At 42.8% G+C, this 25,272-nt stretch overlaps 1 protein-coding gene across 4 annotated transcripts in view; it reads right to left on the reverse strand.

Moving 5' to 3' along the window:
• WAPL (WAPL cohesin release factor) overlaps nucleotides 1–25,272 on the reverse strand; it is a 533,375-nt gene that overhangs the window by 117,097 nt on the left and 391,006 nt on the right. For all 4 annotated transcript variants that reach the window (XM_029609312.1, XM_029609314.1, XM_029609311.1 and 1 more), the window contains exon 11: nucleotides 15,686–15,783. In XM_029609312.1, the coding sequence (XP_029465172.1) occupies nucleotides 15,686–15,783 (98 nt within the window). The remainder of the gene's footprint in view (nucleotides 1–15,685; nucleotides 15,784–25,272) is intronic.

The raw sequence follows: 25,272 nt of genomic DNA on the forward strand, positions 1-25,272 counted from the left end.
AATAGGATCAGAAATGCCTCGTGCTTGTGTGAACAATGCAAATAACTTCTGTTATGTTTGTGGTGAAGTGACACTTGCATCACGAAAGTGCAGTGTAACTGCTGTGATTGGCAGCAAAAATTGGATATCAGGAGAAGAGCTGAGCACCACATATATGCTGCAACATTTGTGCAACAAATCTTCGCAAGTGGTTGAACAGGAAAATGAAAGCTATGCCTTGTGCAGTGCCAATGATTTGGACAGTGCAAACAGATCATATCAATTGTTACTTCTGCATGGTGCCTCCAGTCAAAAAAGGTTTGTCAAAGAAGAAAAAGTAGATTGTGAGTAATCCAAACATTCCATCTGCTACATGATCAGCACCCCAAGGAGAAGCCTTGCTGGTTTCTGAAGAATTTAATGAATGCAAGAGACAAGCCAAGAAGAGCCGAGTAGCCACTGAATAAGGATTAAACAATGCCCATATACATAATAGTTTTTGGCCTTTTGTTTCATAGTAAATTTTATTTCTACAATCCTTATGTGATTAAACTTTTAAGTGTTACATAAATAGGACAGGTGAATTATGATGCAACCACAAATACATGAAAAGACCTAAGTTTATTATTAACTATACTGTCTATGCAAAAGACAGACATAAAATGTCAAAATTTAAATATCATGGAAACAGTAGCTAATCAGCTGATTTGTCATATCTGAATTCAAACACATCATTTATAAATGGCACATATCGCTGAAGCAAATTCTAAAACTTTGTATACCAGTGAACAGGAAGCCAATGCAATGAAAGAAAGGCAGGGGTCACATGGCCCATGTATTAGCTTAACAGCAATATTCTGTTGTAATTGCATATATTTTAGTTGAGAATTAGGTAGATCAAGAAACAGAATTGCAATAATTGATCCTCGAGATGACAAAAGCATGTGTTAGCACTTTCAGATTCTGGTGATCTAACAGCGGCCTATGATGATAGATGTAACTAAGGAAAAAAAAACAAGATTTGGACAATATTAGAAATACAGTCTATTAAAATCGTAGTAAGTGATCTTGCAGAAGACTATTGTTCTGATCCCATAGAGTGAAACTGCACTATCACATGTTGTTCCTTTATTTGAACTACCATTTCTCTAAGTTTTTCTCCAATAAGGTGATCATGCAACAGGCAATATCTGAATACTTATTTTGGACATCATCTTACAAGCTAGTGGCTATTAACCAAATCATGTGTTTTACTCTGAAGGAGGCTGGAACATGCTGTGATATCAAATGCTTTGTAAATAGATTAGATAATATGGCGAGGACACTGTTTGGCATCCAAGAGTGGCTGAGTATATGTGTATTCACCTACAGTACCTGGCTTTGAAATGTCTGAAAGGCAGAATATACAAAAATTATCTGAAGGAAGGAAAGGCTTAATTTTTGAATGAAATCAGGTAAGTATTGAACCATGTGGAGTTGATGAGCAGAAATCCGTGCATAAAGCATGGAGCTTTGGGATACCTTTTTGCCGAAACTTTCCAGTAGCCTGGTGGAGTATTCAAGTATATTCTTGTTTTCTTTGCTCTTTTAAGAGCAGATTCTGCTGCAACTGATTGACGTGGTAGTTGTACTGTTCCAAACTCTGGGGACTTCAAATACAGAGTGCAGAAGTCTAGTTTCCTTGCAACTGGGTCACAGGAAATAGTGTTTTCCACATTCTTGCTTGCATTCTTGCAGGATATCATGAACTGGAATGGCTGCTGGCTCTGCCTGTATTTCTAAAATCTGGAGACCACCAAATATTTTTGAATGAGGATCTTTGTCTTTAGGTACATGAATTCAGAGTGCTTTCCCCAACTTGTCCAGAGATCAGGAGTAAGAGATCTTCCGGTGAAGAGGAGTGTTCTGGAGGTTCTGGAAGAGATTTGGAGAGTATCTCATTTAAACTCTCCTCAGAGCCCAGTGGTGAGGGAACACTAATCTAGTTCCACAATGGTGAAAGTGGTGACTGAGGAGGGGTCTACTGCTGATTTACATCTTCTGACTCATTGGACTCCGCTACAAGGAAGAATTGTGGGTTAGAAGCACCTCGTGGGGAGGGGGAGGGTTTGGGACTCAGGTAGTAAATCTGATATTCTGGCTAGATGTTGCTGGAAGGTAACCATCTTTAGCAACTAAGAAATTAAAGAAATCAGTCATCAGCTCCTCCATTTGCTCAAAGGGCTGACATGCCCTCTATCCTAGGTGGTGATACATCTTCTGATACTAGAATAGAATCTTGCTTATCATCTGGGCTCTGCAGAATTTGTACTGGAGGCAGATTAGATATGAGATACCAGAAAGCATTCCAGATATAGCCCTTGTTCTATTAATTTTATTGGTATAAATGCACTGGTAATTGGTGGGGGCAGGTGAATTTATTTATTATTTATTTTATTTAACTTCTTTTACTATACCGATACTCAAGACCAGGTCTTATCGTACCGGTTTACAACAGAACAGGGGGAAACCAATTAACATCTAGGTAGAAATGAAAAGTTACATTAAAACAGGGAGCGTAAACATGGAAGATGGAAGATAGGGCAGAATTAAACTATAACAATAAGGAGTGATAAATATAATCAACAAAAATCAACAAAAAAACAATAAATTAGTACTACATAAACAGAGATTAATCCTCAGCGGTTAACAACATGGTATGTCCGGTGGGAGGAGTGGAGGGGAGGTGAGTAGGGGGGAGGGATAAGGGAGAGGTTGAGGGGTGAGAAACAATGTTTGTCGAAAGGGGTTCCCTTCAACGGTAGGCTTGTGCGAACAGCCAGGTTTTAAGTTTTTTTCTGAATGTTAGATGGCATTGTTCCTGGCGTAAGTCTTGAGGAAGCGAATTCCAATGTAGCGGACCTGCTGTCGAAAGTGCTCGCTTGTGAATAGAGTTGTGGACTGATGATTTGTTGGGAGGGGCCTTGAGCGAACTTTTGTAGGCAGTTCTTATTGGCCTTGCGGAAGTATGTAGTTCAAGAGGGAAGGTGAGTTGGAGAGTGGATTGTTGGTAGACAGATTTGTGGATGATAGTGAGAGCTTTGAAAAGTATTCTATATTGAATGGGAAGCCAGTGTAAGATTTTTAGGATTGGAGGGATATGGTCCTTGCGCCGTGTGTTTGTAAGGATCCTGGCCGCTGCGTTTTGCAGCATCTGTAGAGGTTTGGTCGAAGAAGCGGGGAGACCGAGTAGTAGAGCGTTACAATAGTCGATCTTTGAAAACAGTATTGCTTGAAGCACAGAACGGAAATCCTGGAAGTGTAAGAGCGGTATTAGTTGCTTCAGGATCTGTAGCTTGAAGAAGCATTCTTTGGTTGCAGCGTTAATGAATTTTTTGAAATTCATTCTAGAGTCAAGGGTGGCCCCAAGGTCTCTGACATGGCTTGCTAGTGGGATTATTGCATTATTAGCAAAGGGGTAGTTATCGCTAGGGGAGATAACCAGGAGTTCCGTTTTGGACGTATTTAGGACCAGGTTGAGACTCGAGAGAAGCAGGTTGATGGAGTGTAGGCAGTTGTTCCAGAAATTTAGAGTAGAGGAGATGGGGTCCGAGATGGGGATTATGATTTGCACATCGTCTGCGTATATAAAATGGGTGAGGTTGAGGCTATTGAGTAGCTGGCATAAAGGGAGTAGATATATATTGAACAGGGTAGGGGAAAGTGAAGAACCTTGTGGTACTCCTTGTTTTGACGGAATGAATCATATCCCCCTCTGCCCCTGAAAAAAAAAATCTCAGCAGGTCAGCATACTGTAGCATGATGCATCAATGATGGAGCAACTTGTTCTACTGGTCTAATAGCCAATGGTGTTGAGGCTCAATGCATGGAATGCGAGGACTTGTGCATAGATGGAACCAATACTTCATGCAACGATGGTCAATGTGCTGAAGAATGGTGCATCAGGTGCACTGATGGTGCAGACACACCTTTTGGCACTGGTTGCACCAGAGGTTCGCTGAGTAGCAGTTCCTTTTTCTTTGACAGATGCCTCGATCCTGATGATTCCACTAGTTCTGCTGAAGGAAGAGATATTTCTGAGGAGCTTCTGCTTAACTCAATACCCAGATAGGCAGAAGAGGTTGTGCTCTGGGAAGAGGACAGACTGCGACTTCTGAGATACTTATGCATTTCTTGCATTTTCCAGGTCCTTGTCTTCTGATGATGTGGAAACATCCAGCCACAATGGTAACAGTCTGGTTGTAATTTGGTCCAAGACAGCAGTAAAGAGCCATGTCCATCCATAATGGACATTCTCCTACCTAATACAGACCCTTAAAAGCTGCTCACAGTGGGCTTTTTCTTGCAGGATATCTTGAAGAAAAACTCATTAAATTTTATTTTTTTTTAAAGTCCTGAAAAGTGCAGTTTGGGGGACTGCTGAGGCAGCAAGACAACTAGGAAGAGCTTTTTTTTTTTTTTTTAAATTATAAAAAATAGAAGAAAAAATGAGAGAGATAGGGTACATGTCCATACTGGTACCTGACAAAATAAAAAAATGATTTGCAGGTGTGTGCGCACGATCCCCCGACACAGCGGCAAATGGCTGCTGTACCGGGAGCCTCAAGCCCCGCCTTGCCCCCCTGGACCGCCCAACAGCCGAGGCCTGGCTTGTGCGTGTAAACAGGGGTTACGCGCGTGGCCAGGGCCCTTTTAAAATACACGCAGCATGCACAAGGCCCAGCCGCGCATGTAACCCCTGTCTTTTACATGCGCGGGCCATTAAAAATCTAGCCTTATGGTTTTAGGCAGGGGCACAGCACAGACTTCACTAGTGGCCCTAATACTTTATTTAAAAAAAATTTATTGACCACACTATCTACAATGCTAGGTGGTTTACATATAAAAATATTCACAATAAAATTAAACAAGTTACATATGATACACATACTCCATATCGACACAAGCACTACTTTTGATACCATTAATCAACAACTTCTGTATTGTGGAAAAGGTTACTTTAACTAGGGATCTATATTTATTTATTAGCTTTTATGATTCGACATTCGTGGGTCCCAATTCTTTTCAATATGTATATTTATTAGCAAACTTACTTAGAAAGGGGATATAGCTATTTTATTTATATATATATGCCAATGACAGACGGAATCAACAAGAGCCCTGACTGACAGTTTGGGAAACTAAGTATGGGGGTATCTTGTATGGCATAGCAGAAGCCACCCCCTGATGCTACCATTATGGGGGAGACCTGTATGGAGCAGCTGATGCTACCATAAGCTTTCTGGGCAAGCTGGTTAGACCATTTGTTCCTTTTCTGCTGACATTTCTATGTTTCTATGTATATGTTTGACATACAGGTCTCCAACAGTCAGATGAAGTTTTGAAATTTAATAAATGCCTGGTCAATATGGTAGATGGATACATGAATACAGTTTAAAAATAAATCTGGCTAAACAGGAGGCAATCTGGATTAGAAGGAAGGGAGATACCTCCCAAGCCAAACTGACAATAAGGTAAACTCAGAACCGGATTTTATCTATGATTGATCATGTGTTTAAAGTGATCCAGAACTCATGTTTTCTATTTTTGACACACTTGCCATCTTAGACCATTTCTGGAAAAATCAGAACTGCAGTTATTAGTCCACACCTTAATTCTTAGTTCATTAGACTACTGCAATAGTTGCTTCAAGGTCTTCCTATATTATTAAAGAGATTAGAAAGCGTACAAAATACTGCAGCCAAGTTAATTCACGATAAAAGAACATAAGACTTGCCACACTGAGTCAGACCAAAGGTCTATCAAGCCCAGTATCGTCTCGATTACAGTCATTTGATATACCTGGGTTTGTACTGAAGCGATTTTCATCTTTCTTAAGCAATGGTCTACCACAAATCAGAACTAGAAATGCCTGTTCAAACTGCTATACAGTGTCACGGGAATATCACAAGGTTGCTCCTTGTCTGCGATACTTTTCAATATTTATTTGCTGCCTCTGTCAGATATCTCGGTGTAAATTACTAAATTTATGCAACATATAATTTTTTATTCCATATAATTCTTCATGGGCAGATACATTTGAATTGGTATCTTTATGCATAAATTCAGTAAAAGGTTGCTTGCCCCATAATAGATTGCAACTGAATATTCAAAAAACCGAGTTCATCACTCTTAATTCCATTAAGTTCCCTTCATATGAAATTCCATCATCATTTGACTTGCAAGGCCACTGAATTCTAATTTCCCCAAAAATGAGAAAGATAGGTGTGTTAACTGATAACTTACCAATGAAATCTCAAATTACTGTCATGATAAAATCTTCCTATTTAAAACCACCTTTTAAGATACCTGAAGCCCCTTCTTGAGTTTCAAGATTTTCGTTTTGTACTCCAGTCTCTGGTATTGAATGGACTCGATTACTGCAATTCTTTATATTTAGATCTCCCTACCAGCTCTATTCATGCTATGCATATAACCTAAAATGCTGCTGTAAAAATACTATCTGGTGTAAAAGATCACATATCAGTTTTTTCAGAACAGCATTGGCGAAGCTAATATAAAGCTACATCCATTATTCATAAACTGTTAAACAAATCTTCAATATGGTTAAACTCTCTATTGCAGCTGTACAAACCAATATGTCAGTTGCGTTCAGCAAAACATTTGCTTGAAATTTTTTTTACCTAAACTGGCGCATTTGGATGTGACAAGAAACAAAATATTTTCTATTGCCCTCACCTATAGAATTCTCTACCAGAATCATTGTGGCTATATGCACTGAAAACTTCTCTTTTCACATAGGCCTTAGCTGCTTAGCATGGATTGCTCTTATGGCAACAGACATTGCTCCTTATTGTTGGTACTGTTTATGTATATTATTTTTTATTCTGAACTATGTATGGGGTTTTTTTTTTCCCAATCTTTATCATTTTAAATCAAATTAACAAGTTTAAACAACTTGACACAAAATGGTGTACAGAGATCACACAATTTAAGAAAATACCTTATACAAACATATTAAATCTCAATACCACCCTGTCAGACCACAATTAGGGAGAGTACCTAATAGAAATTATGAGAAGAAACATATTATAAAATAGAAGAAAAAGGCCGCAACACGAAAGAGATTAGAGCCCTCAAAATTACCAATTGTGCAGCCAATAAGGATATAAGGGAAATAACTGACAAAAGTTCTGTTCCCTTACTGAGCCGGCAACCAGCTCCCTCAGATTGTGCCTCCAAGCTGGCTCCACCTGACGCTGACTCCGCCGGCTCATCGGGGTGAGACGGGTATGCCCGAACACGGCACCCGGGGGGGGTGCCAGGTTGAGGGGGCACCCGACCCTGCTCCAGAGAGAGAGATGAATCCAGATCCGGGGTCGTCAGCGAAGGAACTCCTCTCTGTTGACCACCCAAGGACGCATTCACAGAGCTTAACAAGGACTCCTGGCGCCGCACAACATGTTGATCCATTGGGCCGAGAGGTTCCCTCCGAAGCTTCGGGGAACACACTGGCCCTGCCTTTCCTCATCCCCATTTTTTACATAAAAGATTTAAGATTCTTAACACAAAAGATGAAGGGACGAGGAAGGAGTCTGAGCACCTCGCTTTAGCATGCGGCCATCTTGGGTCTCTCCCCTTCATCTATGTATGTTCTTTTATTGTAATCTACCCCAAGCATTGTACAAGGGTGGAATATAAATCTTCTTAAATAAATATATAACCTGTTTCCAACAATGGCCAATCGGAAGGATAACAAAAGATCAACATACTCCATACTGCTTATCCCAGGGATAAAAGCATTGGAATTCCCCAGGTCCAACTTACTAATGGCTTAAGGACTTTTCTTCCTGGAACTTGTCCAAATATTTTAGAAACCCCACTATACTAATTAGAGTTTAATGAGGCATTGCATAAAAAAATATTCTATTTGTTTTAAATATATTACCCAGTAACTTCATTGCATGTCCCCAAGTCTATGTAAACAACTGATTTATGTTTACCCGTTCCATGCCACTCTATAGACCTCTTACCATATCTCCCCTTAGCCGTCTCTTCTCCAAACTGAAGAGCATCAATGCTTTCAGGCTTTCCTCATAGGGGAATTGTTCTATCCACATTATTTCAGTCACCCTTCTCAGTACCTTTTCTAATTCTGCTATATCTTTTTTGAGATGCTATAACCAGAATTGCATACAATATTCAAGGTGTAGTTGAATCATGAAGCCATAGAGGCATTATGAAACTGCTTTATTCTCCATTCCTTTCCTAACAATTCTCAGCATTCTATTTGCTTTCTTGGCCACTACCGCACACTAAGCAGAGGATTTCAACAAATTATCCACAATGACACCTAGATACTTTTTCTGGGTGGTGACTCCCACTGTGGAATCTTGCATTGTATTATGTAGCTATAATTCGGGTTGCTCTTCCCTACCATACATCACTTTGCACTTGTCTACACTGAATGTCATCTGCCATTTGGATGCTCAGGCTCACAAGGTCCTCTTCAATTTCTCTTGTAATTTAAGAACTTTGAATAATTTTGTATCAGCAATTTTGATCACTTAACTTGTTATTCCCATCTCTAAGTCATTTATAAATATGTTAAAAAGCAGTAGTCCCACAGGAAATGTGATTGTGTTACACCCTTTCAGAGCTAGATTGTCTGCCTATCAATTGTAGAATCAGCTTCAAAATTTTATGTTTAGTCTTCACACTGATCTTCCCTTATATCTATCTAAACTTCTGATTCCATATAATTCAAGAACAACTAAGATCTTCATATCAAGACCTTTGGACTCTATTCTCTCTAGCTCAGATGAGGCTTGAAGGCACATCTTTTAGCTATTCCTTAATCTAAAATGCTATTCCAATTGAGACAGAAAGAATCCAATTAGCAGCAATTTAGGAAGTTTATAAAATGTAGAGATTACTTACCTGATAATCTTGTTTTCCTTGGTGTATGCAGATGACCTCAAAACAAGTGGGTATAGTGTGCTCGTGCTAGCAGTTGGAGACTGATCTGACGTCAGCACGGGTACATATACCCCCACAGGAAGTGTAGCAATTCAGTAATCTTCCTTGCAAAAGCTGTAGCTGACCGATCGATTGAATGAACAGGATTACCCTGACCGATTAATAGTAGCTGGAGACCGCCAGTGTTCTCAACCGGAAGGCGTCGACACCCGGCAGGGTGGATGGCCTATTATAAGAAAACATGGCTTACCGTGAGTCGGTGAATCCCCATGTATGCCGGCAGCCGGGCAGGATGCTGAGTCCATCTGCATACACTAAGGAAAACGAGATTATCAGGTAAGTAATCTCTACATTTCCTAGCGTGTAGCAGATGGACTCAAAACAAGTGGGATGTACAAAAGCTACTCCCGGACTGGGCGGGAGGCTGCCCGAGGACCATTTAGGATCGCCCTCGCGAATGCTGTGTCCTCCCTGGCCTGGACATCCAGACGGTAGAATCTGGAGAAGGTATGGAGGGAGGACCACGTCGCCACTTTACATATCTCTGCAGGCGACAGCATCCTAGTTTCTGCCCAAGAGGCTGCTTGCGCTCTGGTAGAGTGAGCCTTGACCCATAGAGGTGGTGGTTTCCCTGCTTCTACGAAGGCTGCCTTAACTTCTTTGATCCAGCGGGCGATGGTCGCCCGTGAGGCTGCTTCCCCTTGCTTCTTCCCGCTGTGTAGGACGAACAGGTGGTCCGTCTTTCGTACTGCTTCTGACATTTCCAGGTATCTGGACAGCAACCTTCCGATGTCGAGATGGCGCAGTATTCGACCTTCTTCAGACTTCTTCAAACCTTCCGTGGTTGGCAAGGATATGGTTTGGTTGAGGTGAAAGTGTGAGACTACTTTGGGTAAGAAGGAAGGAACCGTGCGAAGATGGATAGCCTCTGGCGTGATTCTGAGAAACGGATCACGGCAGGACAGTGCTTGTAGCTCTGAAATGTGGCATGCTGAACACACAGCCAGCAGGAACACCATCTTCAAGGTTAACGTACGGAGAGACAGGCCTCGAAGGGGTCTGAAGGCGGATCCCGCTAGGACTTCCAACACTAGGTTGAGGTTCCACAGGGGCACTGGCCACTTCAGTGGCAGACGAATGTGTTTGACTCCTTTCAGGAAACGTGAAATGTCTGGGTGTTTGGCAATGATGTTGCCGTCACTCCTGGGACCGTAACAAGACAGCGCTGCCACCTGAACCTTGATGGAGCTGAGGGACAGACCTGCCCAAAGTCCATCTTGCAGGAAATCCAAGATGATAGGGATTTTAGCGGCATGTGGATTGGTGCTGTGAGTGTCGCACCAGGCTTCAAAAACTCTCCAGACACTTATATATGTGAGTGATGTGGAGAACTTGCGTGCTCGGAGAAGTATATCTATTTCCGGCTCCGAGTATCCCCTTTTCTTCAGTCTAGCCCTCTCAATGGCCAGACCGTAAGAGAGAATTGAACTGGATCCTCGTGTAGGATGGGACCTTGCCGCAGCAGGTCCCTGTGTGGAGGCAGGGGTAGAGGATTCCCTGCCAGTAATCTTCTCATGTCAGCGCACCAGGGCCTTCTTGGCCAATCCGGGGCCACTAGAAGAACTAGGCCTCTGTGCCGCCAAATCTTGTGTAGGATGGCGCCCAGCAGGGGCCATGGAGGAAAGGCATATAGCAGGATCCCCTGAGGCCTTGGCCGTACCAGGGCATCGATCCCCTGGGATAGCGGATCCCGCCTGCTGCTGAAATATCTGGGTACTTGAGCGTTGGACCTGTCTGCTAATAGGTCCATGCCCAGCGTCCCCCACTGATCCACAATCAGCTGGAAAGCTGTGGGCGACAGCTGCCATTCCCCTGGATTTAGGCTTTCTCTGCTGAGGAAGTCTGCCGTGGTGTTGTCCTTCCCAGCGATGTGAACGGCGGAGATGTCCTGGAGATTCGCTTCCGCCCAAGTCATCAGGGGGGCTATTTCTAGGGATACCTGTTGGCTTCTGGTTCCGCCCTGTCGGTTGATGTATGCCACCGTGGTGGCGTTGTCTGACATCACTCTGACCGCTCTGTTGCAAAATCTGTGGGCAAATCGCAGGCACGCTAGCCTGACTGCCCGTGCCTCTAGTCTGTTGATGTTCCACCTTGACTCTTCTCTGTTCCACCGCCCTTGGGCGGTGAGTTCTTCGCAGTGCGCTCCCCATCCGTTCAGGCTGGCATCTGTAGTGAGCAGGGTCCAGGTTGGGGAGGACATTCTCGACCCCCGGCTCATGTGGCTGGGCTGCAACCACCACTGTATCTGATTCCGCACTCTGGCTGGTAGAGGTAGGCGTGTGGTGTAGTTCTGTGATCGTGGGCTCCACCGAGATAGGAAGGCGCGTTGTAATGGTCTCATATGAGCCCGCGCCCATGGTATCACCTCCAGAGTGGATGCCATAAGGCTGAGGACCTGTAGGTAATCCCAAGCTGTGGGCCGGGTGGCACTCAGCAGGGTCTGCAGACGATTCCGGAGTTTTAATCTTCTCTTGGAGGTTAGGCTGACCTTCTCTTCCTGGGTGTCGAATCGGACCCCTAGGTATTCCAGCGACTGAGAAGGCTGAAGGGAACTCTTGTTCAAGTTTACTACCCATCCTAGGCTTTCCAGAAGAGCAATAACTGTTGGTTGCCTGGTGGCTCTCCTCCAGTGACTGTGCCCTGATCAGCCAATCGTCCAGGTAGGGATAGACGAGGATTCCTTCCTTCCTGAGTGCCGCTGCCACTACTACTATGATCTTGGTAAAGATCCGCGGCGCGGTGGCTAACCCGAAGGGTAAAGCTCGGAACTGGAAGTGCTGATTCAGGACCTTGAATCGTAAATAGCGCTGGTGATCCCGATGGATTGGGATATGCAAATAGGCTTCCGATAGATCTAGGGAGGTGAGAAACTCCCCTGGCTGTACCGCATTCTTGACAGACCGCAGAGTTTCCATGCGAAAGCTGGGGACCCGTAGGTGTCGGTTGACTGACTTGAGGTCCAGGACGGGCCTGAAAGTGCCCTCCTTCTTGGGTACTATGAAATAAATGGAATAATGCCCAGAATTTATCTCTCCTGCAGGCACTGGGATTATGGCTTTGAGTGCCAGGAGCCTCTGTAAGGTAACTTCTAATGCCGCCTTCTTGAGAGGTGAACCAGGAGATTCCACAAACTTGGCCGGCGGAAGCCGAAGAAAATCCAGGTAATATTCTTCTCGGATGATGGAGAGGACCCACTGGTCCGAAGTAATCTCGACCCACCTGCGGTAGAAGAGGGTTAGCCTGCCCCCTATGGCTGCTACCCCCGGATGGGTCGGTTGATTGTCATTGTGGATTGCGGCCGGGACCAGAACCCGAGCCGGTTCTCCTCTTGCTGTGCTTAGCCCGAAAGGGCTGGTTCCTGGCCTGAGAACGAGGTGCTTGGTAGCGAGTCCTGTAAGGGTTGAAGCGCTGAGAGTTTCTACCTCTGGGTGGTCTAGCAAAGGAACGCTGGCTCCTCCTTAACCTGTCTTCTGGTAGACGAGGTAATGGAGAGGCACCCCATTTATTAGCCAATTTCTCGAGATCGTCGCCAAACACTAGGGATCCCCTAAAGGGCATTCTTGTGAGGCGCGTCTTGGAGGAAGAGTCGGCCGCCCAATTACGTAGCCAGAGCTGTCTCCTGGCTGCCACTGAGGATGACACTCCCTTGGCTGCCGTACGGACGAGGTCGGAGGCTGCGTCAGTGAGGAATGCGAGAGCTGATTCCATGTCTTCTCCCGGGGTGTTGTTTCTGGCTTGCGATAAACAGGAACGCGTTACCACGGTGTAGCAGGTCGCAATTCGTAGGGACATGGCTGCTACCTCAAAGGCTTGTTTCAGAATGGTGTCCATGCGCCGGTCATGTGGATCCTTGAGGGCCGCTCCCCCCTCAACCGGAATGGTGGTGCGTTTCACAATTGCGTTAACTATGGCGTCTACCTTGGGGCACGCCAGCAGCTCCTTGGCCGCCGGGTCCAGAGGGTACATGCCTGACAAGGCCCGACCCCCTTTAAATGCGGCCTCCGGCGTGGTCCATTCCAGATCGATTAGCTGCTGTGCAGCTTGCAGGAGGGGAAAATGGTGAGCCGTTTGGCGCAGGCCCTCTAACAGGGGGTTCATTGTAGGGTCCCCTGGGGTGTCCTGGCCCGGAATAGCCAGTTCTGATAGGCATTGTGAGTCCAGGCCTGGAAGATCCTCTTTCTGAAAGAAGCGTCTCATGGTCCAATAGGGTTCTATCTCTGAGGAAAGTTCTCCCTCCTCGGGGGGCTCATCTTCCTCGGAGCAATCCGAATCCCCATAAGTGGGGCTTCCGGGTGGCGAGTGGCCGTGCCTAGGCCTCGAGGGTCCAGGGGCCGGATCATCCGGAACAGAAAAGGCCATTCGAGGAGCAGATTGCATCTGGACAAAGGCGTGGATCCCCTTGAATAATTCCACCCAGGAGAGTGAGGCCGGATCTGGCCTTAGGGGCACCAGGTCTCTCGGGTTCCCTGGCTGCTCACCACGGCCTGCTAAGTCCGGAGTGTTCCCTGAGGAACCGCTGGGCTGGGACCGGTCCTGTCCTGGAACTCCCATGGCCTCCTCACATTGGGCACATAGTGAGTCTGCTTCCTCGCTCTGTGTGGCTCTGAGGTTGCATGCTGAGCAGAGGCTTAGAGCTCTTATGCCTGATTCTGGAGGTGCCAGCTCTGCGGGCGTATGGGCTCTCTTATGCTCCATACGCTTTGCAATACGTATCGCCTAATATGCGCCTATCAAGCTGCAATTAGCTGTATGCGCCTATGAATGGGCGTCTTATGGACGTGCGCCTAAGAACAGGCGTCTTATGAACGTGCGCCTCCCAACGGCGTCTTATGAACGTGCGCCTATGAATGTGTGCCTCCCGACGGAGTCTTATGAACGTGCGCCTATGAATGTGCGCCTACCAACGGCGTCTTATGCACGGCGTCTTATAAATGTGCGCCTATGAATGTGCGCCTCCCAACGGCGTCTCATGAACGTGCGCCTATGATTGTGCGCCTACCAACGGCGTCTTATGAACGTGCGCCTCCCAACGACGTCTTATGAACGTGCACCTATGAATGTGCGCCTACCAACGGTGTCTTATGCACGGCGTCTTATAAATGTGCGCCTATAATGTGCGCCTCCCAACGGTGTCTTATGAACGTGCGCCTATGAATGTGCGCCTATGAACGGGCGCCTAACCTAGCGGCATGCGCTTAGCCCGCCTGCGCCTATCCGCATGCGCTTAGCAACGGGCGCCTATCACGGTGTGCGTACAGCAACGTGCATCTAAGTGGCAAAGGCGAGTAGGCAGGTAAAATGGCGACCTCCTTGGCGGGCTGCCACGTAGGCAGGCCCCGCAAATCCACACTTCCTCGGAGACCACAGTAAAGATGTACACCTTACCTTGTCTTCGGTGCTTCCCGGCTGCGACCCAGGCGGTCTCCGGCTGCGGGGGGGAGAGGGTAAGTACCTTCATCGCCGCGCTCAAGGAATTGCACCCGCTGCCTCTAGGCCGCGCCCGAACTCGTCTTGCTCGGGGGCCAAGTCCACGCCGGGACTGAGGCTGCCTCTATGCCGCGCCCGAGCCCTTCTTACTCAGGGGCTAGGTCCCTGCCACGAGTCGGCCACCGGACTGAGGCTCCTACCTCCGAGGGACCACGGAAGTCAGCTCGGGAAACTCAACTGGGGGAGGGACCGACTGGTATCACCGCAGGAGTGCGGGGCTCGTCTTCAGTAGATTTCTTCTAGAAATTTAGTCGTTAGAATTTGGAAACACGCTCAGCGAGCATGAGGTAGCTCCAAACTGCTTTGGAGACGGAAATTACTGAATTGCTACACTTCCTGTGGGGGTATATGTACCCGTGCTGACGTCAGATCCGTCTCCAACTGCTAGCACGAGCACACTATACCCACTTGTTTTGAGACCATCTGCTACACGCTAGGAAAACCTGTTTATTTAAACAAATATTTGATCCCCACATTAAGGGACAAATGCCCTGCTATGGTTAAAGCTGCAATCAAAGTTTAGCCCAAAGTCTGTTGTGGAAGGATGGTATATAAATACATGTTTCGGTGGACTAGGTGTATGTGATTCTATCTTGGGTTACGGATTTATCCCCATGATATTAGCGTTGTTCCTAAGATTAATATTTTATTGTTGGCTATAGCCTAAGCTGTATGCACTATAGCATGTTAACTGATGTTTTATTCAGCAACAGAGAGTTTGTTCTGTGTTAATTTTAACTTCAGTTCTTAAGGTTTTGAATTTTTTTAAAATATAATCTAATTTTATTGCATAATTTTAATATCATAAGATTGATATATTAATATTATTTGTCTGTTAGATGACTCATTTTGATGTAAACTGCTTTTTTTTTCCCCCCACACAGAAAAGCAGTATAATAAGATAATAAACAAAATTTTGAAATTTGACCTCAAGGGAAAGGAGAAAGAAAAGTTAGCTGAAAAATAGTATACAGGATTCTTTCCAAACACATATGTAAAAATTAATCTAATATTTCTTATTAGGATGTGTACTAAACAATATGGGTGCAGGCTTCCCCCATTCCTGAAAATATTTTCCTTAAAATATATTCACTAAACTTTACAAATGTCTTTGGTATAGTCTCATATCATATACACAAACATGTTAACCTAAGGCAAGCATATATGATCTTATACTTACACTTTCTAAGACCCGTAAACACCTTTCTGCTCCCCATAATGAAGCAACCAATTTTTCTTCATTCTCATCACTACTAAGGTGATTCACACATTCTTTCACTAAAACAAAATGAGAAACATATTAGAAAAACAAAAAGTAGAGAAGCATCACATTTCTTACAATGGCTCACTATCTGAAGTTTGAAGACAACTTGCATTAAACTGTTACAGAGATAGCACAAAATAGCTGAAGTCATACGAGATGAGTCTGAAAGGGTAAAATGATGTCCTTAGCTGCATGTACCATTCCTACATCTATTCAAGATCATCTATTATATCTTGATTCAGTGTTAAGTCAAAACAAACATGTTTTAAGCCTGGTAGATGGTATAAAGATTTTTTAGTTCAGCTTAAATGTGATTATTATGCTAAATATTGTGGGCACAGCCTGTAAGAAACTAGACATCTTTGGACCATTGAGAGAATTCATGCTATAAATTTCACCTGTGAGGAAAAGCAGAATGAAAAATGGTGAAGCCAGAATTTAAATCACGCTTCTTCCACTGATGCTCCTTCTGACACTGAGCAAGTCATTTCACCCTCTGTTGCCTCAGGTATACAACTAGATTGTAAGCACTCTGGGGACAGGAAAATACCTATTGAAACTGAAATGTAACTTGGCTTGAGCTCAGATTTGGAACGGCAGGTTAATTAAATTTAAAATCCAAATTCCCAACTAAATGTATGCAGGCTTTAAAATCAGTGAAACCGATGGACGATAAAATCATCTTGAGCAACCAGTATTAGCCATGAAGCTCTCAGCCTTACTTTCCCATTTACATTCTCACGCCAAAAAAGAAAAAAGTTTCCATTCTGTCCACAGTAACACCAAGGATTATTCACCTTCAACAATTACAGAGTAACAACCATATGTTTTCTTCTTTTGACTTTTAGATTTATTAGCTCCAAGTTAGATTTTCTTTTAAAAACTCATATAAAAGCAACTACAGTAGTAGAGAATCACTGCTATGAACTATTTTTCATATTTAGTTCACATTTCATTGGTAGGTCAGGATGAGATATGCCATTCAATTTTGTTTTGTGGAGCACTGGTCTCGATTTGAGGTCCTTCCTGACACAGTTAACTGAAACACGGTCCATAACGGGAGAACATGCAAGTGGACTTTGAAATGTTACTTTGTGACATTTTTGAGATTTAATAAAATTTTTTACTTGAACTTTCATAACTTTGGACATTTCAACTTTGACCATTCCTCCTTTGCATTAGAAACTCAAGATGAGTTACATTCAGGTACTATAGGGTATTCTCCATGTCCCCAGAGAGCTTACAAACTAAGGCCTGGATTTACCAAGGCTTTCTTCTCAATCTGTTCTATGGAAAAGAAGCTTACTAAATCAGGCCCTAAGTTTGTACCTACGGCAATGGAAGATGAAGTGACTTGTCCAAGGGCCCAAGAAGCAATAGTGGGATTAGAACCTTGGCTAACCTAGCTCTCAGTTCACTGTTCTAATCACTAGGCAATTCCAATGTGTTTCAGTTACAAAGTAATATTTAACAGTAAAGTCATATACACAGCTTTGAAGAATCCAAAATCATGAAGAGCTTACCATCAAAATCTTAACATGGAATTGAAATGATTTGCTCAAGTCACAAAGATTCTTTCAGCATGTAACTTAGGATATCTAGTTATAAAATTGTGGACCCAACTATTATGTACTATGAAATTCTAATGCACACATCCAAAAGCATAATGGGACAGTTAAAATACAATATAGTCTTTGTCTTTATTCTACAGGATAGTCCAAATTTTCTCTCGAATTTACTGTATATGAAAAATCTGTTCAAAAAGATTTTCTAGGAACATGTAGACCCTCAAAAACAAAACGAATTAAAAAATGGACAATGAACTTTTTTTTTTTTAAGACTTTTGGTCCATATGGTTTGTAGCAACTGAAATAACTCCAACTTGGTGGGGTAGGGGGGAAGACGGATCAGAAACAAAAGCCAAAGAATGTGAGAAAAGGCTATTTGAAAACCTGTGGTCTAAAATAATTTTAGTTCATACTATATATCTCATTTTGCTTTGTATCAGTAGCACCATATTAGAGATGTTTGCCATGTTTTGCTATAGAACCTGGAAGTAAAATAGATTAAAACAGTGTTTGTTCCATGTATCCATATATCTTACCCCACAATTGCCAAGTGAAAGTATATTCCAGAATTCCTTACAAAATGAAGTATAAACATGAAATAACTTGGTTGGTTATGTGTACAGCCCCTTTTACTTCTGTAGCAATCCTAAATATTTAAAAGCTCTGGTATAACCATTTGCCTTCAAAAGCACACACCTATTGAAATGGCCCAACCTGTCATAAACTGTACTGTTTCACAGAATAGCAATTTCAGCCATTCCTATTGGTTGTCTTTACTAGGCAGCACATTTCAAAGCAAACATCCAACCATGAGCACCTAGGAGCTGTCAAAAGATCTCTAGGACAAAGTTGTGGAAGGGCACAGATGGGTATAAAATAATTACAAAGTCCTTGTGCTAGATTAACAATGTTGAGGTGGCCATGACAGTTTAAATTAAACTAGTTAAGCATTAAAGGTGCTCAGCCTCTTTCCTGTCCTATGCTTATAAGCTAATAACTTGACAACATCATGAAGGAAGCCACCATCCTACAGAAAAAAAATTATGCCTAGCAACAAATATTAATTCAAGGATATTTAGCATGGAACAGAGATCTAAACCACCTGCAGAAAAAAGTGGGAATACATGCTACCTGACTAGTTCAAGAAAATAAGTTCTCAAGGAAGATAGTTCTCCCCAAAGCTCTTGCAAAAGCAACCAGCTCCTGCACTAGCTCAGCCAAGCAATGGATCAAAGGATTGCAACTGCTAATTGGAAAGGTAAGACAACTCTAGTCTGGTATGGATAGTTCAGCCTGTTTGTGCAACAAAGGGCAATAATAAGTGCGTGAAAATGAATACACACACCTATAGCACCAACAGTCCACTAACTGGGAAATGCATTCCTGATTCCTTTTGTGGGATTTTTAATCCCTTGGTCCCTTTTTGCCCCTTAATTAGAATGAAAAATAAAATGATGCAGCCACAAATTTCTGCGGTTAAAGTCCCTTTTATTTTCTGTACGTAAAGGAAGAGTGCTTAGCCAAAAATAAGTAAGCAGTCATAATATACTCAGTAACAATTCATACATTTATACTTTTTCTTACTTCTGCTTTATGCCAAACAAGGATAGATACAGAGATTAAACAAATTAAATGTTATACTCTTTCATGATTATTCATACATTTTCCCAGATATAATTATTTCTCCAGAATGCAGAACTGCTTCAAAAGCCTGATTGGTTATAAAAGATTATAGATTATAAAGATTATAGACCCATCAGGGTCCGGAACCGCCTCATGCACCCTCCCCGACGAGATCCAAGGACCGCCCAACTCATGACATAATCGGCAGCGACACGGACGGCCCTTAAAGCGTGGTGCTCACCTCCAGGCAAGCCTCTTTCGTCCGGCCTAGCATCCAGGGCCCGCTGACCGCTCCACACGATCGATGTAGACCCATCAGGGTCCGGAGCCGCCGTGACTGCCTCATGCACCCTCCCCGATGAGATCTGAGGACCGCCCACCCCACGACCTCATCGGCAGCGACACGGACGGCCCTTAAAGAGCGGTGCTCACCTCCAGGCGTTGCGTGACGAAGGAGCAAGCCCCTTGTTGCGCCCCTTAGTGCCGACCCTTCTCACTGCACTGAAGCCATTTATCCTATCCTGCGCTACCCTTCCCTCAACCTCAAACCCCCCCTTCTGTTAGCAACTGCTATAATTTTTCTCCTCAATACAACGGCGTTCCCCCCCTTTTTTGCCACACTGCCTCTCCCCCGCCACTCCCTTTATCATTAGCATTTCTTTCCTCATCCTCATCTACATCCACCTCCCCCATCACCCACTCACTACCTCGCTTTATGCCCACCAACAACAATCCTCCCTCAATCCACACTCCCCAGCAGCCTAACATGCTGGCTCGCCCTATTCCTATTCTCAAACACTACACTTCCAAATTCAGGAATCCTCTCTTAACCCCTCCTATCCTTCACCCAAGATTCCTATTGCCAATCATGTTATCCCCTCTCACACAGGTTCTGGGCCTCACAGCTTTCTCCCTCTTACTCTTCAATTCACAATCCATTGTTAAAAAGACTCCCATACTCAATGACATACTGCTTGACTGCAATCTTGACATCTGTGCTATAACAGAAACCTGGTTCAAAGAAACAGACTTAGTCCTCTTAAACCAACTCCCCACACACATATATGACATCTTTTCTATACTAAGGCCAAAAAAAAAAAGGGGAGGAGGTCTCCTACTCGCAGCTAAGAAAGATCTCAAACTAACATCACAATCTATCAACACCACACCCAAATTTGAAATAGGTCTCTTCAAATCTCCACAACTACAATTATGCTTAGTCTACAAACCCACCCCCCCCCCCCCCCCCCCCGGTTTCCTTGAAAACAATTCCTTCCCTCATTGAGTTTATAACCGAGAACATAGAAATGGACATTCCTGTGATCATTCTTGGGGATTTCAACCTCCACGTAGACTCCATCCCCCTCTCCCCCACTTGTGAAGCCTTCCTAGCCTCCTTCAATGCCATGGGTTTCAAGAAAATTATATCCGGCCCCATTCACAAAGCAGGTCATTCCCTAGACCTAATCTTTATAAACTCTCACATCCTCTCTACTGATGCTCCTTCCTGCACCCCTGTCCCTTGGTCTGACCATTCACTCAAACCAATCAATAAAGAAAAAACCTACCTGCCCCCCCCCCCCCCATCACACAAACAATAATACCAACCACTTCAGAAAACCCTGCACCAAAGACGACCTAATCAATTCCCTCACTAATGCCCCTGACAAACTTGATCTAACCGACCCTGAAACTGCACTCTCTTCTTGGAATAATCTCACTATCAACATCGCCGACTCTATCTGCCCGCTATCCTCTAAGGAACTAAACCCTTCTCACAACACAAAAAAACCATGGTACTCACCTGAACTAAAAAAAACTTTAACATGACCTAAGACTCAACGAAAAAAAATTGTGCAAAGATCCCACCCCCACTAAGCTGGCAATATACAAATCCTCCTTGCATTTCTACCGAGAGACTATCCTTAAAACCAAACGAGATTTCTACGCCCTTAGAATCCACAACCTACAACGCCAAAGCACTATTCACATACGTTTCTGATCTAACTAAAACTTCCAGCCCACCAATATCAGACGAAGACTCCAAATCAAAACATGATGACCTCGCCCACTTTTTCAATGACAAAATCGCCAAACTGATACTACGTTTTCCACCAGCCATCCCGCACACCAAATACTGCCCAATAAACCCTCACACTACTATGAACTCTTTTGAGACCACTTCCCCCACCGAGATAGAATCCCTATTGAAGAAAATGAAACCCTCATTGCACCCATCTGAAACATTACAACATCAAAACATTATTACTAGCACTGACAGACAATTTTCTAAGAGGATTTGACAGTGGAAAACATTACATTCTGGTATTACTTGATCTATCATCAGCCTTCGACACAGTAAATCACGAAATATTAATCAAAAGACTAAAAGAAATTGGACTACATAACACAATTACATGGTTTAAATCATACCTGAGTAACAGATTTTTCCAAGTACAAATTAATAGCACCCTGTCTAAAAAAAAATAACCCTAAAAACAGGTGTTCCACAAGGATCAGCACCAGAGACACTTTTCAATATTTACCTACTCCCACTTTGCCATCTTCTAGCAGGGCTAGGAATCATACACTACATTTTCGCCGATGATATTCAATTTATTCTACCTATTGAGGACACCATTGAAAAATCCTTAAACTTAGCCAATAAGTACATTGACAATCAAACAATTACTGAACTAAATGGAACTAGTAATAAACACTGAGAAAACTGAATACCTACCCTTAGAAAGAAAGAACATTAACATAATTCAACACCAATAATATTCAAAAACGATAAAAAAATCAAATTAGCCGAGAAAGGGCACAACCTCGGTGTGATAATAGACACAGAACTAAACCTCAAACAACACATATCTCTAAAAGTTAAGGAAGGGTATGCCAAATTAATGGTTCTTAGGAAACTAAAACCACTGTTGACACTATCAAACTTTCGCACAGTACTTCAAGCACTAATTTTTGCGAGCACTGATTACTGCAACGCACTGTTGCTAGGATTGCCTTATACATCAATAAGACCACTGCAAATATTACAGAACTCGGCGGCACGAGTTCTCACGGGCAAAACGAAAAGAGATCACATTACAGATATACTAGCGGAACTACATTCGCTACCAACTGAACAAAGAGTTCAATTCAAAGCACTGTGCACCATACACAAACTGATCCACGACAAAAAGGCAGAACGGCTGAACACAGAACTATGAGTACATGTACTGCATAGAAATTTAAGATCAACAAACAAAGCACTATTAACTATCCCGTCAGTAAAAACGGCAAGACTGACCCAGGTCAGGGAGCAAGCACTATCACTGGCCGGTCCCATTTTATGGAACACTATGCCTCTAGAACTAAGACTACAGAGAAATCTCAAACTGTTTAAAATAAATCTAAAAACCTGGCTTTTCAAACAAGCCTTTTACAAAGACAACAGTGAAAATAAGTAAGGTACAGCTGGCATAAAGCGCCCAACACATACTCTCCAGATACCTACCTGGAAATAATTTTTATCACACCGATAATCGTAAAAACAACTGAAAAGTCCAGAATGAATCACATGTGCTTCCCATAAGTCATGTATCAATAGGTAATATATATCATTATTCAACTAGTTTTTAACATTTCTATGTTACCGAATACTACTGGCATCTTTTTTGTAAAGTACTAACTATACCCTACTATGTGTGTCTTTTTTGTAAACCATTATGATGGTAAATAACTTAATGACGGTACAGAAAAAAATTTTAAATAAAAAAAATAAAATATCCTAACTAAATCCCTCCTGTCCATCCCTAACTTCATAGCCCAACCCCTAGCTGGTATCATCAACTGCTCCCTCACCCATGGAAATGTTCCTGATTCTTTAAATTCTTTAAAAATTCTTTATTTAAAAAAAAAAATCTTATATATTAATGACTCTACCCTGTAAATCTTTTATATAATTTCTCAAATAATGTTGTCCCCATAGTTTACTCCCATATATTCCAATGAGTTTCTTGTCAAACACCTTCGGCGTAATGTTTCTGTTCAATGTACACAGACGTGATATCGTTGATGAATGCTGGTATATAAAAACCAATAAATAAATAAATAAATAAATAAACCTAATCTCGACCCAAATGACCTTGCCAACTTTTCGGCCAATTTCTAATTTATCTTTCCTAGCAAAAATCCTCGAAAAAGTAGTAAACCTCCAACTCTCTGATCACTTGGAAAAACATAATATGCTATTCCCCTCCCAATTTGGTTTCCGCAAATTCTTTAGTTCTGAAACTCTTCTAATCTCACTCACAGACTCTCTCCTCAAAGGCTTAGACAAGGGCCAGTCTTACATTCTTGCATTACTAGATATATCATCTGCTTTTGACACCATAAGCCACAGCATCCTATTAAACCGTCTGACCGAAATTGGCATTTCAGAAACCCCCTTTCGCTGGCTTGAATCATACCTAGATAACAGATTCTACAAGGTCAGAATAGGTAATAGTGAATACAAAGCTATCAACCTAACTCGAGGCGTTCCACAAGGCTCCTCGCTATCCTCTACCCTCTTCAATATGTATCTGCTTCCTCTACGATCTAGACCTTACTCATTTCATTTATGCGGATGACGTCCAAATCCTTATCCCTATCACAGACTCTTTATCCAAATCCTTCAAAACCTGGGAAAACTATCTATCCTCAATCAACAATCTCCTCACTAACCTCAACTTCACACTTAATACTTCCAAAACTGAATTTCTCTCCCTACCATAATATCATGAATCTCTCTAAAATTAATTCCTATCCCCCCTCCGCAATATCCATCTCACAACATATTCGAGACCTAGGCGTCATCATTGATGACCAACTAAACCTAAAAAAATTCATCAGTTTTACTATGAAAGAATGCTATTATAAACTCCACATCCTAAAGAAACTAAGACCACTCCCCTCCATTTCAACGACTTCCGCACGGTCCTTCAGGCCACTATTTTCTTCAAATTTGATTATTGTATTGCCCTACTTCTAGGCCTCCCCAAAGCCACCATTAAACCCCTACAAATGCTTCAAAATTCTGCCACCAGAATCCTCACTAACACTCGCAAAAAAGACCATATCACTCCCATCCTCAGATCTCCACTGGCTCCCAATCTCATTCCGAATTCTCTACAAGACACTCACAATCATACATAAAACCCTATACAAAACATGCACTGGCTAAATGACTCCCTTCACTTCCACAACTCTAACAGACCCACCAGATCTTCTTACAAGGGAACCCTACACACACCTTTCTCCTAGTCTCACTCATCTGATCGCAACGAAAGAATGTGCACTATCCACTGCAGGACCATCGATTTGGAACTCAATGCCCCCTGACCTGCACCAAGAACACTGCACCCATAAATTAAAAAAAAAATAAAACTGAAAACTTGGCTTTTCAAGCAGGCCTTCGCATAACCCCACCCACACATTTACTCCTCCTCCACATTATATTAAATAATGCTACTTCTACAACATTTGTACACAATTGTTGCATCCAGACTATCTATGCACCTTACCACTTTAACTTATTCCTTTCCAATTAACAGCTGCAGTTTAAACTGTTGCAACCTGCCTTCATGGTCTTGAAATATTACCTCCCCCTACCCACATGCCTTATATATATCCTCATCATTGTTATACTAGTTCTATGTAATTGCCTCAATTATGTTGTCATTACTGTTACACTAGTTCAATGCAATTTTTCATATGTTGCTGTTAAAACTGTGATAAGGTTTCATTTGATCTAATTACCACACGTCATGTCTAAAAGTCATTTAGAAGACAAGTTTTGTAGGACCAATACCGAAGGGATCTGTAAAACAATCAGACCCCATTTAGGATCGGTCACATTACTTTATTTAATGTATCATTTATTTAATGTATCGTTTAGAGTCTCTCAAAATTTATAGTCTCTTCACAGGTTGTAATCCCTTCAAAAATTATTTTGCCACGGGACGAAAAGCATATATTAGTAAAGCGAAAACCAGCTTAATACTTAGCTTTTAATCGGGATCAGAGTTAAAATCCCGAGGTGATCACGTTTCGAACCAAAAAGGTCCTGCTTCAGGGGTCAATTCTTCTCCATCCTTAAAGTTAAAGCTGCAACACCATCATTCCCATTGCGGCAAAAGTAAATGACGTTTTTCTTTTTCTTCCAATATTTTTCGGCAGTTCCGAATTCGGACCGCCGAAAAATATTGGAAGAAAAAGAAAAACGTCATTTACTTTTGCCGCAATGGGAATGATGGTGTTGCAGCTTTAACTTTA

This window comes from Rhinatrema bivittatum, chromosome 7 (assembly GCF_901001135.1).
Source record: "Rhinatrema bivittatum chromosome 7, aRhiBiv1.1, whole genome shotgun sequence".
In the NCBI taxonomy this organism is placed as follows: domain Eukaryota; kingdom Metazoa; phylum Chordata; class Amphibia; order Gymnophiona; family Rhinatrematidae; genus Rhinatrema; species Rhinatrema bivittatum.